Below are 17,002 nucleotides of genomic sequence, written 5' to 3' on the forward strand. Positions count from 1 at the left end.
TTGAGCATGTTTACTATTTGGAGAACCATAATACAGCATCAAAATTGGTGTCTCTTCTTTTAATAAATAAATAAATAAATCCATCTTTAATATGGTTGCACTTTTAAAAGCTATACTTTATCTTCACCACATTCTTTGGTTTGCCAAGCTCTTTGGTTTGTGCATGTCAATGGCAGTTATTCACAAGAGTGACAAATAGTAACACTCACACATAAGACAATGCTTCCCAGCCAAGTGTGATGATTACAAGGAACTTGGTGACCCTCATAGTTTTGCTACTTGCCTGGAACTTGAAAAAACTTGGGACTGTCAAGCAGTGTTAGTGTATAGCTGCTGTTTTTGTTCAGCTTAACAGCTCGGATGTCCTCTAAACTGTAAACTAGATCCAGGGTGTTGACAAAGATTTTGGGAAGCTCTCTGTCAAAGTTAGGAATACTTGCATTTGGGGACCACAATTGCCAATATGTATTATGAGAGCTGTAATAAAAAGGAACTTTCCTTGGTTGGGTCCCCTTCTAAGGCAAAAATATGATGGCTAAAGTAGGCAACACAAAGAATATTGTGCTGATGTGTAAGGCCCAAAATTACAGTAGAGACTCAGCAATGTTTATTTCCAAACAGTTTTAGAATAAGCACACAAATGAATATATGTTCATTTGAGGTTTTGTAAAAGGAAAGAGAAGTGGAGATTCTTAGGATGGATTTTGCCCAAGGTGGCAGTTTTGATGGCCATTTTTGCCCTTTTCCAAACATGGCGTGGTCGTGCTTTCCTATTTCTTTTTTGGACAGAATGGAGGAGTTAAAAACGACCAGCTATATTCCTGTTTAAAGGCTATGTAGAGGAGTCTGGTTCTAAAATATGTTCAAAATAGATCCAATTTGCCTTTAATGATTACTTTTTCACCCCTTGAAGGACTATGGGGTTGAATAACCATTTTTGCAACCACTTGGGGTGTTTAGCAATGTACACAGGGTTGTGGTAGATCACATGCCAGCCACAATTTTAACTTTGCCCTCCTCTATTCTAGCATCTAGTTTTTATAGAGAAAATGCTATGTCAAAATGCCTTGGCCAGTGCAAATTGTAGATGAGAGCATGGACACTGTGGCCCATCAAAGGAAGCTGCCTTCATACTAAGGCAATATTATCAAACCCAACATCCAAAAAAAGAGGGATTCCTTCTCCTTGTGGAATACATTCTCCTTTTTTTCCCTGGAGAAAGAAAGTTTTTGTTGTGTTTTCCAAATAGTAGTAGTAGTAGTAGTAGTAGTAGTAGTAGTAGTAATCATCATCATCATCATCACCCAGGGAAGTCATGCTACCCCTGTATTCTGCTTTGACTACACCTGGAATATTGTGTCCAATTCTGAGCACTACAATTGAAGAGAGATATTGACAAGCTGGAATGGAGGGCGGCTAAAATTATCAAGGGTCTGGAGACCAAGCCTCTTGCATGTCTAGTACATTATTATAGAATTAAAATCAGAGGAGGAGGCCCTGTTCTCAATCCCACCCTCATCACAAGCGCAACTGGTGGGGATGAAAGACAGGGCCTACTCAGTGGTGGCCACTCGGCTGTGAAAGTCCCTCCCTAGCGATATCAAATGCCTCCCTCCTAATTTTCAGGAAACACATGAAGATCTGGCTTTGGAGTCAGGTGTTTGGGTAGAGCAGTACGGAATCAGCACAGCATAGCACACAAAGGATGACTTTAGGACTAGGCATAAAGTTTTAACAGTTTTATGGTATTTATATGTTTTTATTGTTTTATTGTAATATGATGTTTTGTATTGTTATTGTTGAATGTGTGGCACTGAAAATCCAGACAGGGATCTGTCCATCCACTTCTAAATAAATGTGGAGTTGATCCTGGGGCCTTTCACATGCAGAGTTCAAGCTCTGCCACAATGTAATAAGCCAACAAAACTCAACTTCCATGTTTTGACCTGCCTTGTGCTTACAAATCATTGTCATAGGACAACCAGAGATGGCCGTTGCGTTCAAGGATGAGATACTTCGTGAAAAGCATGACCCCAAATCCAGACAGTTTAATTAAAAGATAAAAACAGTTATTTCCTTAGCTCCTCCGCCTTTCTACACAACTGCAATTTTCTGCCTTATCATAACATCAATAATCTGGATCTGAATGAGACATGGTTGATATTTTCTGTATTCTGATTAATTTTATTACTCAAAAAAATCAACAACAGGTGTGTTGTTTGTAATGATCCTTACTGCACCAGCAGCGTGGATTCGGCCATAAAATAGAGCTGTGTAGGAATGGTCCCCTCATTTGTATGCTGTATCATATTATTTACACTAGATGGCAACCGAGTGTAGAGTAGTGTGGAACTCAGCTTTGAATGTTTAAACAGAATGCTATCCCAGTAAAGCAAAAACAGTTATAACCAGTCTAAAACAGATGACATAGAAGCTGATATAAATCACAGTTGCTGTGGCTTTACTATGATAGTTTATGGCTGCAGTCCACTACAGCTCCATCCTTGTGAGTTTTTCAAAGTTGTGTTGAATTGCAGTTACTTTTCTCTCATCGAAATTGCAGTCCTAGAATCATAAAATTGGAAGAGGCCTTGTGGGCCATCCAGTCCAATCCCCTGCCAAGAAGCAGGAAAATTGCATTCAAAGTGCCCCTGACAGATGGCCATCCAGCCTCTGTTTAAAAGCCTCCAAAGAACGAGCCTCCACCACACTCCGGACAGAGAGTTCCACTGCTGAACAGCTCTCACAGTTAGGAAGTTCTTCCTAATGTTCAGATGGAATCTCCTTTCCTGTAGTTTGATGCCATCGTTCTGTGTCCTAGTCTCCAGGGCAGCAGAAAACAAACCTGCTCCCTCCTCCCTATGACTTACCCTCACATATTTATACACGGCCATTGTGTCTCCTCTCAGCCTTCTCTTCTGCAGGCTAAACAGGCCCAGCTCTTTAAGCCATTCCTCATAGGGCTTGTTCTCCAGACCCTTGATCATTTTAGTTGCCCTCCTCTGGTCACCTTCCAGCTTGTCAATATCTCCTTTCAATTGCGGTGCCCAGAGTTGGACACAGTGTGATTTCCTAGAATATCTAGATAAGGAAGTTACATTTTTTAAAAAAATCAAAAATCAATTTTCCAAAATTCTTGTATCAACATGAACCCCTCTACTAATTTTTCCCATCTGGTAGTAGCACCCCTCAAAATACTGCATTACAGCTCTGCACAAAGAATAATTGCATTTGAATGTCCATGAAAGTAATAATTCCGAAAAGTAATAATTCTGATTTCTTTTAATTAAGGAATGATTGGGCCTGCTGTATTCCTCGTGGCAGCCGGATTTATAGGTTGCAATTACAAACTGGCGGTTGCATTTGTAACCATATCAACGTCACTAGGGGGCTTTTCCACATCTGGCTACAGCATCAACCACCTGGATATTGCACCATCGTAAGTTGTTCTCTCGCCCCCTGTTAACTGTTGAGTAATTTTTCCAGAGGAGGTGGGAACCATCTTCATACAGTATGCTAAGATGAACTAAATTTGATGAAGCAGAGCCACAAGACTGCTTCAGGATGGCTCATGATACAGTACACTCTCAGTTAACCAGCACCTGAATTGGTAGATGCTAGATAAACGTTCTTTCTGGTTGCTTGAAAATTACTATTAAAAATAGACCTTACTAGTGCTATACTCCAGTGATTCTTAACTGTTGGTTCTCCAAGTGTTTTGGACTTCAACTCCCAGAAGTCCCAGCCAGTTTACCAGCTGTTGGGAATTGTAGGAGCTGGTCTGAATGAAATGGAAAACCAAAGATTGAGAAGCACTGTAATACAATACCATACCATAAACTTTGTATTGACTTAATATGTAGGTAAAGGTAAAGGTTGTTCCCTGACAGTTGCGTCCAACGCTGGGGTGTGGTGCTCATCTCCATTTCTAAGCCGAAGGGCTGGCGTTGTCCGTAGACACCTCCAAGGTCATGTGGCCAGCATGACTGCATGGAGCACTGTTACCTTCCCACCAGAGCGGTACCTGTTGACCTACTCACATTTACATGTTTTTGAACTGCTAGGTTGGCAGAAGCTGGGGCTGACAGCGGGAGCTTCCACCCCTCCCCGAATTAGAACCTGCAACCTTGTGGTCAACAAGCTAAGCACTTTGATCCACTGCACCACCGGAGGCTCCATTAACTTGACTTGATATTAATATTGAAATGCAGGAATTACGAGCAAATAAACCCAAACATAACTTAATGTAATTCAGTTTTACTGTATTATAAAAACTTTGTGAATGTGATATTATTTCTTCAGTTTTTTGCCAGTTGTTTGAGAGTTCCAATTGATTGAGTTCCGGTTGACTGAGAGTCTACTGTGGTTTATGGTTGCAGTCCACAGTATTCAATTACTATACATCTTTATGTTGTTAGCAGTGAAAATATTGTTGTCTTCTTTATAATGGAGCACATGCTTCTTGTTATGTGTCTTCAAATCAACTCTTGAGTTATGACACCTAGGGTTTTCTAGTCTAGATTGATTAAAGGATGAAGGGTGTCATCGCCTTCCTCTTAGGCTAAGAAAATTGCTTCCCATTCATGTCTGAGGTGGAGGAAAGCCCTTGGCCAAGCAGATGGGAGCAACTATTGCTCCTTTCCTACAAAGCTGGCCAGGTGTTCATCCCCGTTGGCCCAGAAAGAGCAAAGTAAGGAGGAAGGTGAACAGGATGCTCTCAATGGTGATCCACTTCTCTCCTTCCTTACTTTCCTCGGCCATATCAGTCCCCTGGCTCTGGCCCCAGGCTGGGATGGGCTGGGACCTCTTTTCTTCTGGTTTTTGTTACCACTGCAACTTGTTTGTTAAGTGTGCACCTGGAGATTTGACAAGCTAGGAAAGGTTAGAAAATGAGCCTAAATCAACAATGCCTGATTTCTCAAAATGCATATTAATGCCATTGCAGTACTTAAGCATCCCAGGGAGGAAATGTGCTACACCACTAAAGGATTTATGGACTCTTGTTACACACTTATCTGTCCTGTGAGGCTTTTTTTACTCCTTGGCATCTATCTTCACTGCCATTCATATTCAAGCACATCTGACTTCCCAAGAGACGTGAAAGTGCCAAGTTCTTTCAGAATGTCTAATTCATAGGCTGACATTAATTGAAAATCGAAGCAGTACCATATATCCCAGTTTATCACTTTCTTATCCTGCTTTTAGCCCTTCTCTGGCATTCACAACCATTTCTCTGCAAAGGCTGTATTTATTATAAAACTATACAACTTTTTTCAAAAAACCCTTATGGGTCAAATGTCAGGAATTGTAAACCTCCAATTCTAATGTTGCTGTCTTTGTATTGAATCTCCCCAAACTCTGCTAACACTCAGGCCAATACTTCTCATTGTGTGTGCTTCATTCCAACGGCAAACATCTGCAAATAAGAAGTGGGGCAGGGGGGTGTAGGAAGAATGCTAGTTAATACTGCAGTACTTTTCTTACATATTACGTTAAATTGGTTGTATATATCAGGGCTTCTCAAACCGTTCCACTCACAACCCCTTTCTGCCCAAGAAAATTATTCATGGCCTCAGATATATATAATAGATATAAAATTAATATAATAAATCAGCATTTGTAAGGATTGCTTTTTAAATATTATTTTTTAAAATTGAGTACACAGTGATACAATCTGTGAATAGATAATTAACAACTGTTGTATGGGTTGTTGTGTGATTTTTGGCCTGTATGGCCATGTTCCAGAAGCATTCTCTCCTGACCTTTTGCCCACATCTATAGCAGGCATCCTCAGAGACTGAGGTGTCTCTTGGAAACTAAGTAAGTGAGATTTATATATCTGTGGAATGTCCAGGGTGGGAGAAAGAACTCTTGCAGAATTATTGTCAAAATTAAGAGATAATCTATAAAACGACCGTACATAGTGAATAATGTTTTTAACGTATTGAAATTATCTTAGTTTGGGTTGCTGTGAGTTTGCTGGGCTGTATGGCCATGTTCCAGAAGCATCCCGATCTTTCACCCACATCTATGACAGGCATCCTCAGAGGTTGTAAGGTCTGTTGGAAACTAGGCAAGTGAGGTTTACATATGCATTTTCCCCTCAAACATTTGCAAATCCTCTCTATATATATGTGCATTTTCATCCTGCAATATTTGCAAGCCCTGTATATGTGTGTGTGTGTGTATATATATATATATATGTTTATCTCTATCTAGACATCTCTCTCTACATATATGTGTTTCTGCATTTCCCCTGCAATATTTGCAAGCCGTATATATCTATGTTATTTTATTGTATAGGTTGTGCTGGGTTAGTCTTTTTAGTGTTTGAAATGTTTTCAAAATTAATACAAAACCTCTGTTGTTTTTTTCAGTCACTATTTACACACACACATCTACAGACACATACACATACCCTATTAGTAAATTGCTATTTCCCATATTTCTGTGCTGCAGAGTGTCTGCTCCTGCATAAATTGCATGCACAAATAGAGTTAAGGGGGTGCTACTTCCCTCACAGTCAGAATCCTTGGACTAGAGCCTGAATACAGCAGTAGCTTCATGCTTCGGATTTTATTTCCCTTGCACATTCCTAATTGGGAAGCTTGTACATGTGAGAAGCTCTTCTAATCCCCTCCAGACAAGTGGACGAATCATGTGTGAAATTCTTCTAGTGTCTATTTCACTGTCAGGGGGACCTTGGAGCCAAAACAGTGGGGCTTGAATTGAGACACTCTCTCCTTTCTCAGACATGTCTGCTTATATATAAGGGGCATGTTCGTTGCATAAGGGATCCTCAAACATTTTAAGCAAGGGGGCTGGTTCATAGTCCCTCAGACTGTTGGGGACCAAACTATAGTTTTTTTAAAAATATAAACAAATTCTTATGCACACTGCACGTATTTTATTTGTAGTGTGAAAAAACATGAAAGAACAATCCAAAATAAAGAACAGTTTTAACCAACATAAACTTACCAGTCTCTCAGTGAGAAATGTGGGCCTGCTTTTGGCTGATGAGGTAGTTGTTAGGTGAGAGCTGGACCAGAAGGAAGACTGAGCAAAGGAAGATGGACACTTTTGAATTGTGATGTTGGAGGAAAACTCTGAAAGTGCCTTGGACCATGAGAAGATCAAATCAGTCCATACTCCAAGAAATAATGCCCAACTGCTCACTGGAGGAAAGGATATTAGAAGCAAAGATGAAGTCTTTTGGCCACATAATGAGAAGACGGAGAAGCTTGGAGAAGACAATGATGCTGGGGGAAATTGAAGGAAAAAGGAAGAGGGGCTGACCAAGGGCAAGATAGATAGAATCCTTGATGTGACTAGCTTGACCTTCAAGGAGCTGGGGGTGGCAACAGCTGACAGGGAGCTCTGACGTGGGCTGGTCAATTAGGTTATGAATAGAGTTGGAAGCGACTGAACAAATAAACAACAAAAAGGACTGTTGTTGACTGCCTTCAAGTCATTAGGGTGACCCTAAGTCTAAAGTTTAGGGCAGGGGGCAGGTAAATGACCTTGTAGGGCCACATCTGGACCTTAGTGTGGAGACCCTTGAGCTAGATCCAATTGTTACTGGCCTAGAGTAAACCCAACCAAACCGGTAAGCCAATCAGTTCCACTGATTCTGTATGTCTACTCTACTAGGATAAAGAGTTGGATTTAGACCTATGGTTTTTGAGGGCTAAAAACCCTTTTCCTTTGGAGCTGAGAAGATGCTATTTTGGTTTCTGTAACTGATTGCTTTCCTTGTTTTCTTAGATATGCGGGCATCCTGCTAGGAATCACAAATTCATTTGCTACTATCCCAGGAATGGTGGGGCCACTTGTTGCTAAAAGCCTGACTCATAGTGTAAGTCATTCTTAGTTGTTAAAAAAAGAAGATTGAAGGGTTGCCATGTGTTGGTTAGAGATGATTGTTTTTATAAACAAAATAAAGTCAAATTGAAATCTCTTTCATGAAATTCATTTATATGAAACCGTGAAAAATAATCATATGTCGTACAACAGGGAAAATGCGTCTTTGTTCTGATACTCACTGTACTGTGCTCAGTGTTTATATATATATATATATATATATATATATATATATATATATATATATATATCTCACATATGCTCTGGTATATTACTTTGAGAGCTTTGCCATAGTAACCCTCTCGAATTCATCAAAACGGCTTGTTGGGGCTCTTCCAAGTGAATCAAAAACAAAATTAGGACAACCTGTTTTTCCTCTTGCTATAGCCTGCAGACAAATAAATCACAAGGATGGTGAAAGTGTAGAGTTATATGAACTAAATGCAGCTACATAGCAATTTATTTATGGGGAAAGAGATCTGAATAGGGTCCTGGTGGGACTAACAGTAGTAAGGTGAAATAGACCTAGAAGGATGAAAGAAAAAGATTTTTTCCATGTCACAAGCAACTTGAGAAACTGCAAGTCACTTCTGATGTGAGAGAATTGGCCATCTGCAATGATGTTGCCCATGGGATGCCCGGATGTTTTGATGTTATACCATCCTTGTGGGAGGCTTCTCTCATGTCCCTGCATGGGGAGCTGGAGCTGACAGAGGGAGCTCATCCGCACTCTCCCTGGATTCTAACCTCCAAGCTATCAGTCTTCAGTCCTTCTAGCACTAGGGTTTGACCCATTGCGCCACCGGGAGCTAAGAAAAAGAATGTCTTAATGGAAAGAATCTTATCCTTAATTCATCAGGTTATGACTTATTGCTTCTTTCTGTCTTTCTTTTTCCAGAACACTGTGGGAGAGTGGCAGCTCGTATTCTACATCGCTGCTGCCATTAACTTATTTGGAGCCTTTTTCTTTGCACTTTTCGGCAGCGGAGAAGTACAAGACTGGGCCCTTGATGGTTACCACTTACATAGGAACTGAAAGGACACTAGGGTTCATCCTCAAGCATTACAATCATGTGATTTGCATTGCCTTTCACATGACGTCTACAATGCCTTCTGCCAACTCTTCTTTATAGAGATTAGAAGACATTTCACCTTTTATTATATTGATTTATTTTATTTTGTAAAAAAAATGGGATATGTTACTGTAGTCTTGAATTTACCCTTGGTCTGTGATTCATGTGAGTCTGGCACATTTTAATTAAAGTATCAACTTTTTAAAATGTTGTGTATGGATGAAATTATTGCAGAATTATTATCAAAATTAAGAGATAATCTAGAAAATGACCGTACATAGTGAATAATGTTTTTAACGTATTGAAATTATTTTAACAAAGAGTTGTGAGAATTATTACAGTTTTGGGTTGCTGTGAGTTTTTCCAGGAGAGAATGTTCCAGAAGAGAATGTTCCAGAAGCATTCTCTCCTGACCTTTCCCCCACATCTATGGCAGGCATCCATAGGTTGAGATGTCTGTTGGAAACTAGACAAGTGAGATTTATATATCTTTGGAATGTCCAGGGTGGGAGAAAAAACTCTTTTCGGCTTGAGTCAAGTGTGAATGTTGCAATTGACCACATTGATTAGCATTTAATGGCCTTGCAGCTTCAAAGCCTGGCTGGTTGCTGCCTGGCAGAAACTTTGTTGGGAGGTGTTAGCAACACTCAAACTTGCCTCCAACAGATAAAAGTTCTTTCTTCCACCCTGGACATCCCACAGATATATAAACCTCATTTGTCTTGTTTCCAACAGACCTCTCTGATGGGCAAGTGGGCTTATCAACAAAAGACCCTCCTCATAAACACGCAGCAGAGCAGCTCATTAGCAGCAATGTGACCAGCACCAGTAGCCCGAAGTGACAAAAAGGACAAAAACACACAGAGCAATGTTATCTCTTCCATAGGAGGCTTTTCTTTATTTACAATAACAAGGTTTCCACAACACAAATAAAGTCCTTCATACTTCTTTCTTTGCTTCAGTGCTGAGCTTCTTCCTCATGCAGATAAACAGCTTTGCTGTCACAGAGCCTCCTCTCACAATGGACTTATACTGGAGCATCACACAATAGCTTTTTACACACAGCAGCTTTCACACACAAGGCTTCACTCACACAGAGGTTTCCCTCACACTCCTCAGGATGACATTAGCTTTGGCCCACTGACTCTAACAGGCTTCGGCCTACTAACTCTTTCAGTGCTTGACTCACACTTTTGTAATTAAAAAATGCCTAGTTAATTTTCAATATTTCTGACACTCTCAACCTCTGAGGATGCCTGCCATAGATGTGGATGAAATGTTAGGAAAGAATGCTTCTGGAACATGGCCATACAGCCTGGAAAACCACAGCAACTCAGTGATTCTAACCATGAAAGCCTTTGACAACACATTATTACAGTTTAGCTGTGTTTATTTCCCATGCCCTATTAAGGAAAGACTGGAGGAAGTGCTTTCTACATGCCTCTCAAGTATACAGTGTGGATTTCAACAAATGCCAATTGATGAAGAAAATACACCAAAATCCTCTACCTCATGGACTCATTCTGAGGAGGCATGAATATTAAAACATGACATCTGATTTTTTCCCTACTTTCATTATTATCTTAAGTCTCATTCAGAGAAACAAAGCACTAGCATCTCTGTAGATTAAAATCAAAGCAGTTGCAAATGCATAATTGAGTCGGTGAGTAGCAGGTGGTAAACAGAGTTCAATCAGCTGTCACTTAACCTTCCATCTTAGTCTTTCTGAAATCTGGCAGGCACTCTTCTGTGATGGCATTTGCTCATGTAATGTGTTCTGAGCCAGTGCTTGACTCGTGCCATTTTACTGTGCAAATAAAACCTGGCTTGGTTTTGGGAAAGTGGTCTCTGGAATATTCACATGGGGCATCACTCTGTGTTTTTCCAAAGACTTCTCCCAGACATCATATTTAATTCTAATGCAAGCACACTAGACATAGACAGAAACGCATGGCCACGCACCTCTTAAAAACACAGGGAAGAAAACTAATATTTCAAGAGAAGTTAAGGAAAAACCTTGGTCTTTCTCAACTTTAGTCGTCAGCAACGTTTTTTTCTCAAGTAGAAAACTACTTACTACTCTAAGGATGAATGAAGCTGCTGTTCTGTACACAACAACCTAAAAGGAAAGCTACAGAAAATTGTGGAATTTAATTCCAAGTATGCTTGAATAGGATTCTACTATGAAAGTGCAAACATGTCTAGCAATGTGCTAGACACATAGGTAGAAATAGCATGGGGAGTCATAAATTTGAGAGTGTATCTACACGGCAGAAGTAATGCAGGTTTACCCACTTTTAACAGCCATGGCTCAGTGCTATAGAATCATGGAAGCTATAGTTTTACAAGGTCTTTAGCCCTCTCTGATAAAGACTGCTAGTGCTTCACCAAACTACATCTCACAAGATTCTATAGCAATGGCAGTTAAAGTGGTCTCAAACTACATTAATTCTACAGTGTAGAACCAGCTTGTGTCTCTTATGCCAAATGCAGAAAGAAGTGGATCAAGGCCCTCTTGTAAAGCAAAGCTAAGGAGGACATTTCTTATTGTATGGTGTTCCTTCTGTCTAACAGTAGATCCCAAACATGGATCCTTCTAGGTTGTGTTTTAGCTCCCAGAATCCCCTGCAATCAAGGTAGTGATCTGGGAAGCTGAGGTTCAACAGAATCCAGGACCCAAGTTTAAATAGCCTAGATCCAGTCAACTGCTTCTTGAGCAACAGGGGAACAGATCCTCTTCAATTGCAGTGGCTGCTTCCTGGTAAGTAGAGATTGGTAGATCAGACCAGGATTCACTGCAGAGTACCATACACAGAGCTTATGCATACCTGCCTCCCATGTGGGATTCCAGGTGATAATGTCCAAATTCACAGCCCATGATGCATGATAAATGAGCACTATAAGTGTTACAATATACACCATCCGTGTTCCAAATTTTGGGTTGGTTTTGTAGGCTGTATATATAACCCTCTGCCTCTTTGAAACCATTATATTGCCATTATAAGATGCGCACAGCTACTTCCCTTCCAGCTTCACAAATTGAACAAACACAACTAGGCTGACATACTGTTTGCAGTATGTCCCACTTGTTTGTGTTACTTGATGCGTTCATTCAGCAGTTATCATCCCTAGCAACCACTTTTGACATTTCATAAATCCAGGTCATTTTTAAGGAAGATTAAATGCTACCAATATTTTCACTTCCCTTGTGAAAAAAAATGTACAGGAAACTCAGTTAATTGGAACCCAAATTCGTAAATGTTGGATAAATTTAATTGCTAGGTGTTTGAGAGTTAATACAAAAAATAGGCCTAACTACCCCATACCATCAATTTTGTATTTTTTTTAACCATGTCAGAAGAGACTTGAGAAACTGCAAGTCACTTCTGGTGTGAGAGAATTGGCCATCTGCAGGGACATTGCCCAGGGAATGCCAGAATATGGTACTATCCTGTGAGAGGTTTTTCTTATGTCCCAATTCTCTATTGATGCGAATATCGAAATACAGTAATGAAAAGCAAATTAAGAGAAAGACAAACTTAATGCAACACTGTTTTACTGTGTTGTAAAATCAGCTTTTCAAATTTTAGAATATTATACCTTTTTAATTTTTTTCTAGCTGGTTGCTTGAGTTCTAATTCATTGAACATTTACTTTACAGTTTAAAAGAAGTAACTATTTCACAAATAAAAGGAAAGCTACTCTCTGGGTGTGGTGATATTTTAAATCTGAGAGTCTACATTTTTGTGAGTCAGGCTGGAGTTTCAAAATAGTAAGGGGAAGATTTCAGCTCAGAAAATTAAGTCTCATATTTTCATGTGGAAAAGAGTGTTAATTCAGGAGGCCAGTTACTCTCAGCAGGGCGCTTTTGCTGAGTCAGGATAAAGCACAACTACATTGCTGTCAATTGCTTTGTCTCACTCTCCAGGCAAGAAACTCGGCTTTGCACTTCTGTTCCTGGCAGAGGAAAGAGACAAAGAGGATTATTTGAAATAACTAAAACCACACAAAGCTGAGCCCGTTTGTGCCTCTGGAACAATCGAGAGAGCAATATCCGGACTGTGCGCTGAAGGAAGGCTGGCAATACACAACCAGCTCTTTTGCCCGGCCTCAGGACGGCTGTCTTGTCTTACGGAAAAGGGCAGTGGAATTCGAACCATTTTTAGAGCATCCTGCCAGAAATGGAAAACATCCACTGGAAGTAATGCCACTCAGATGATCCAGGGGAAAAGTACTCATATAATCAGTGGAATCAAAAACACAGTATACTGTTTTCTCTGTGTTGGGCATTCAATTACTTTCAAGTTTATGAAAACCTGTGAATTTAATCAGATTTTTATTAGGCGAGGAGCACTCGGAGGTGGTGTGTCATTGCTTTCCTCTGAAATATAGCCTGCAGCTCCTGGTATTCCTTCATGATCCCTTTTCCAAGTACCAGCTAAGCCTGAGCTTGTATAGCTTTCAAGATCAGATGGGATCTAATGTTTTCAGGCCTTGGTATACTGACTGTCAACTCATTGTTTCAAAAGTGATTCATTGTTATACAGCCAAATGAGCACCACATAAATACATGAGAGGGAATACAGTGGACCTCCGCAGTAGTTCTCAACCTGTGGTCCCCAGATGTTTTTGGCCTTCAACTCCCAGAAATCCTAACAGCTGATAAACTGGCCGGGATTTCTGGGAGTTGTAGGCAAAAAACATCTGGTTGAGAACCACTGTCTAGAGTTTGATTCCAGGACACCACCTCCAGGACACCTCCATGAATACCAAAATCAGTGGATGCTCCCATGAATTCAACGGCATAGTAAAATGGTTTTGATTATATAAAATGGTAAATAACTCAAGTGCTGGAGAGTGCCTGAGGCTCTTTGAAATGGCAGGAGACTATATTAAGGGTATGTCCTTGGTGTGCATAAAAATCAAAGTTTGCTTTTTGGGAACTTTTTCCCCTCATGTTTCTGAGCCTTGGTTGGTTGAATCCACAGATGCAGAACTCATGGATATGGAGGCCTGTTTGTAATAGATTTGTATTTTAATTGCATAAACAGTTTGGTTGATGGTATTTTACCATGTGGGAAACATTCATTTTGGCAAGGCTTAACAGCAGCCCTGGAAAGCAAGTCAGTACTGTTTCAATCTTAGAGATACCATGCTGATAGCATGTGGTCTATGAAATGTGCAAGCAATTTGTCATTTGAAGCCAGGCATTTGCAATTCCAGTACATAAATAACATGGTGATGTTCCCAAAGCAATTAATGTATTTCCTGCACAACACACAAGTGACACTCATTCTCTTTAGTGCCCTCTAAAACCACACTGGTAAATTGTGAGTAGGGGAATCAGATGGAATCACAAATGTGAACTCTGATAATAAGGAGTCTACTGTACTTATAATAAAATAAGGAGTCTACTGTACTTATAATAAAATAGCCATCTCCTGCCAAGTGTTGCTGTGGCCCAGTCTGGTGATCTGGAAAGTAAAGTACTGAGAAAGTTGGTTTTTAATCAATGTAATTTCTTTATATTTGTGGGTAAACAGTATTTCTTGTTGTTTCTTTGTCAGTGTTGATGTAGACATTGTCTGGTTTGCCTACTCTGGAAAATGCAACATATAATTGTCCTTCTTTAGGGGTCCCTTTCAAATCTATGGTACTATATCTGTCATATACATATATACATGTGTGTGTGTGTGTGAATCATATATATCTATATCTATGGCTGGATCGCTCTTTGTCAGGAGTGCTTTAATTATGTTTTCTTACCCTGGTGAAGATAGTTGGACTGGTAGCATTTCTCAGTCCGGGGGTCAGGGTGCGAGGGGGTGTCAGAAGGGTCACCAAAGACCACCAGAAAACACAGGATTTTCTGTTGGTCATGGGGGTTCTGTGTGGGAAGTTTGGCCCAATTCTATCGTTGGTGGGGTTCAGAATGCTCTTTGATTGTAGGTGAACTGTAAATCCCAGTAACTACAACTCCCAAATGTCTAGGTGTATTTTCCCCAAACTCCATTTGTGTTCATATTTGGGCATATGAAGTATTCGTGCCAAGTTTGATCTACATCCTTCATTGTCGGAGTCCACAGTGTTCTCTGGATGTAGGTGAACTACAACTCCAAAACTCAAGTTCAGTGCCCACCAAACCCTTCTAGCGTTTTCTGTTGGTCATGGGAGTCCTGTGTGCCAAGTTTGGTTTAATTCCATCGTTGGTGGAGTTCAGAATGCTCTTTGATTGTAGGTTGATAAATCCTAGCAACTACAACTCCAAAATGACAAAATAATTTTTTGAGTGATGGTAGCTCCTTGGGTTAGTAGATGTCTTGTGGCCAAATTTGGTGGCAATTCGTCCAGTGGATTTTGAGTTATGATGTCACTCAAAATGAACAGAACATTTTATATAGATAGATAAAAGATAGATAGACGTGAGCAATGGAAATCTCCCTGGGGAAACTTAAGAATGAAAAGGCCCTATATACACACATCAGGAATGAGAGTCATTCAGCCCTCCAGAAGTTGTTAAACAACAACTTCCAACATGGAATATACTCACTAGGGCTGCTGGAAGTTGCCAACCAACAATGTCTGTAGCAACACTTGATTCTCATCAATGCCATTCAGCTATTGATTCAATGGATCTACTTTAGTTGGATTAGCCATCGAATGTAGGCTGCACATTTTTAATAATATACACACCCAAACAATATTACTATCATAATCCTGAGGGGTTTTTTGTGCATTAAGGATATTTGTTCTTATAAAGCTTGAAATCCAGGATTAAAAAATGAATAAACGGCTTGCAAACTTTTTATTGACTTCTGTCTAATTAAGCTGAAATGCTAAAAATTTCCTGTGTTGCTGCATGTGCATTTCTAAAATTATTTTCCTCCTGTGTCCTGCTTGCTTCTTCAATTCTGCACACACACACACACACACACACACACACACACACACACACAACATTATGCTGTTATATTGTCGGAGTTGTTCTTCAGGATTGGTGAGATTTGCTTGTCTCCTTTCTAGTCAGACCTATTTTGAAATCAACCAAGCAAAGACCTTGTCATATTAGATTTGCATTACAGCCAACGTATGATAGCTTTTTATAGACTATGGGAAATCCTACCTGCCCAAACAAGAAGCATGCAAAATAGCTACACCTATACTCATACACACGCATGCACACAAAAGAACAACAGCTGGTAGAGAAACAAGAAAAACAGATTATGATTCCATACATTCAAAGCTAGTCCTGAGATAAACACATCATATTGTTGTCTGTATATACCTTGTATTTTAAAGTGAAGTGGTAAATCTAAATGGGAGTCAAGTTAAGTCTTATGTTGACCCAATGAAAGTGAGGATTCTGATTTTACCCACTAGGTGGTATCTACTCAAAATTTTGTCAGGCAGAAGTACCAGGTACTGTATAGGCTTCTAAAACATTTTCCCACTTGTGACCCCTTTCTGCCTAAGACATTTTTATGTGACCCCAGATATATAGGCATATAAAATAGGTATAAAACAAATGTTTATTACAAATAAACCACTATTTGCATGGCTTGTTAAGCAGGCTGATTTTCCTTTTTATGAAGTACAGCTGAAGCATTATCTGCAGAGTCCACTGTCAACACTGCATGTTGCTGCTAACAGATTAATTCAAATATCTAGGTAGCATTAAGAAACCTTATACTATTGATCAATTTTTGTGACCCAGCATTACGTTAAGGAGTTCCATTTGGGATCAGGACTCACTATTAAAGAAACAGTGCTGTAAGTTATATTTCAGAGGAAGGAATACCACTGCTAAATATTCCTTGCCTAAATAAACTCTATAAAATTCATATGGTTGCTGTAAATTGACTGACAACTTGAAGCCAGACACTCACATACAAATCTACCCAAACCTTAGTTGTGTTTTAATTAATACACAAGGAGTAAAATTGGATGCAAATATTACAGGGTGCTGTAAAGATACCAGCCATAGAAGAAAAGTCTGCAGTTTTTCTGGTGATGGTAACAGGATTATAGTATGAATTCCACATTGGTCTTTGTTTAGCTGTGTACTATGT

At 39.8% G+C, this 17,002-nt stretch overlaps 1 protein-coding gene across 2 annotated transcripts in view; it reads left to right on the forward strand.

Annotated features, from left to right (window-relative positions):
- The window catches only part of SLC17A5 (solute carrier family 17 member 5), a 34,274-nt gene extending 25,282 nt beyond the window's left edge, over positions 1-8,992 (forward strand). For both annotated transcript variants that reach the window (XM_060752915.2, XM_060752916.2), the window contains exons 9-11: positions 3,292-3,439; positions 7,765-7,855; positions 8,759-8,992. In XM_060752915.2, coding sequence (XP_060608898.2) covers positions 3,292-3,439; positions 7,765-7,855; positions 8,759-8,896 — 377 coding nt within the window. In that variant the 3' untranslated portion in view covers positions 8,897-8,992. The remainder of the gene's footprint in view (positions 1-3,291; positions 3,440-7,764; positions 7,856-8,758) is intronic.
- The last annotated feature ends 8,010 nt before the right edge of the window (positions 8,993-17,002 follow it).

This window comes from Anolis sagrei, chromosome 1 (genome assembly GCF_037176765.1).
Source record: "Anolis sagrei isolate rAnoSag1 chromosome 1, rAnoSag1.mat, whole genome shotgun sequence".
Taxonomy (NCBI): Eukaryota; Metazoa; Chordata; class Lepidosauria; order Squamata; family Dactyloidae; genus Anolis; species Anolis sagrei.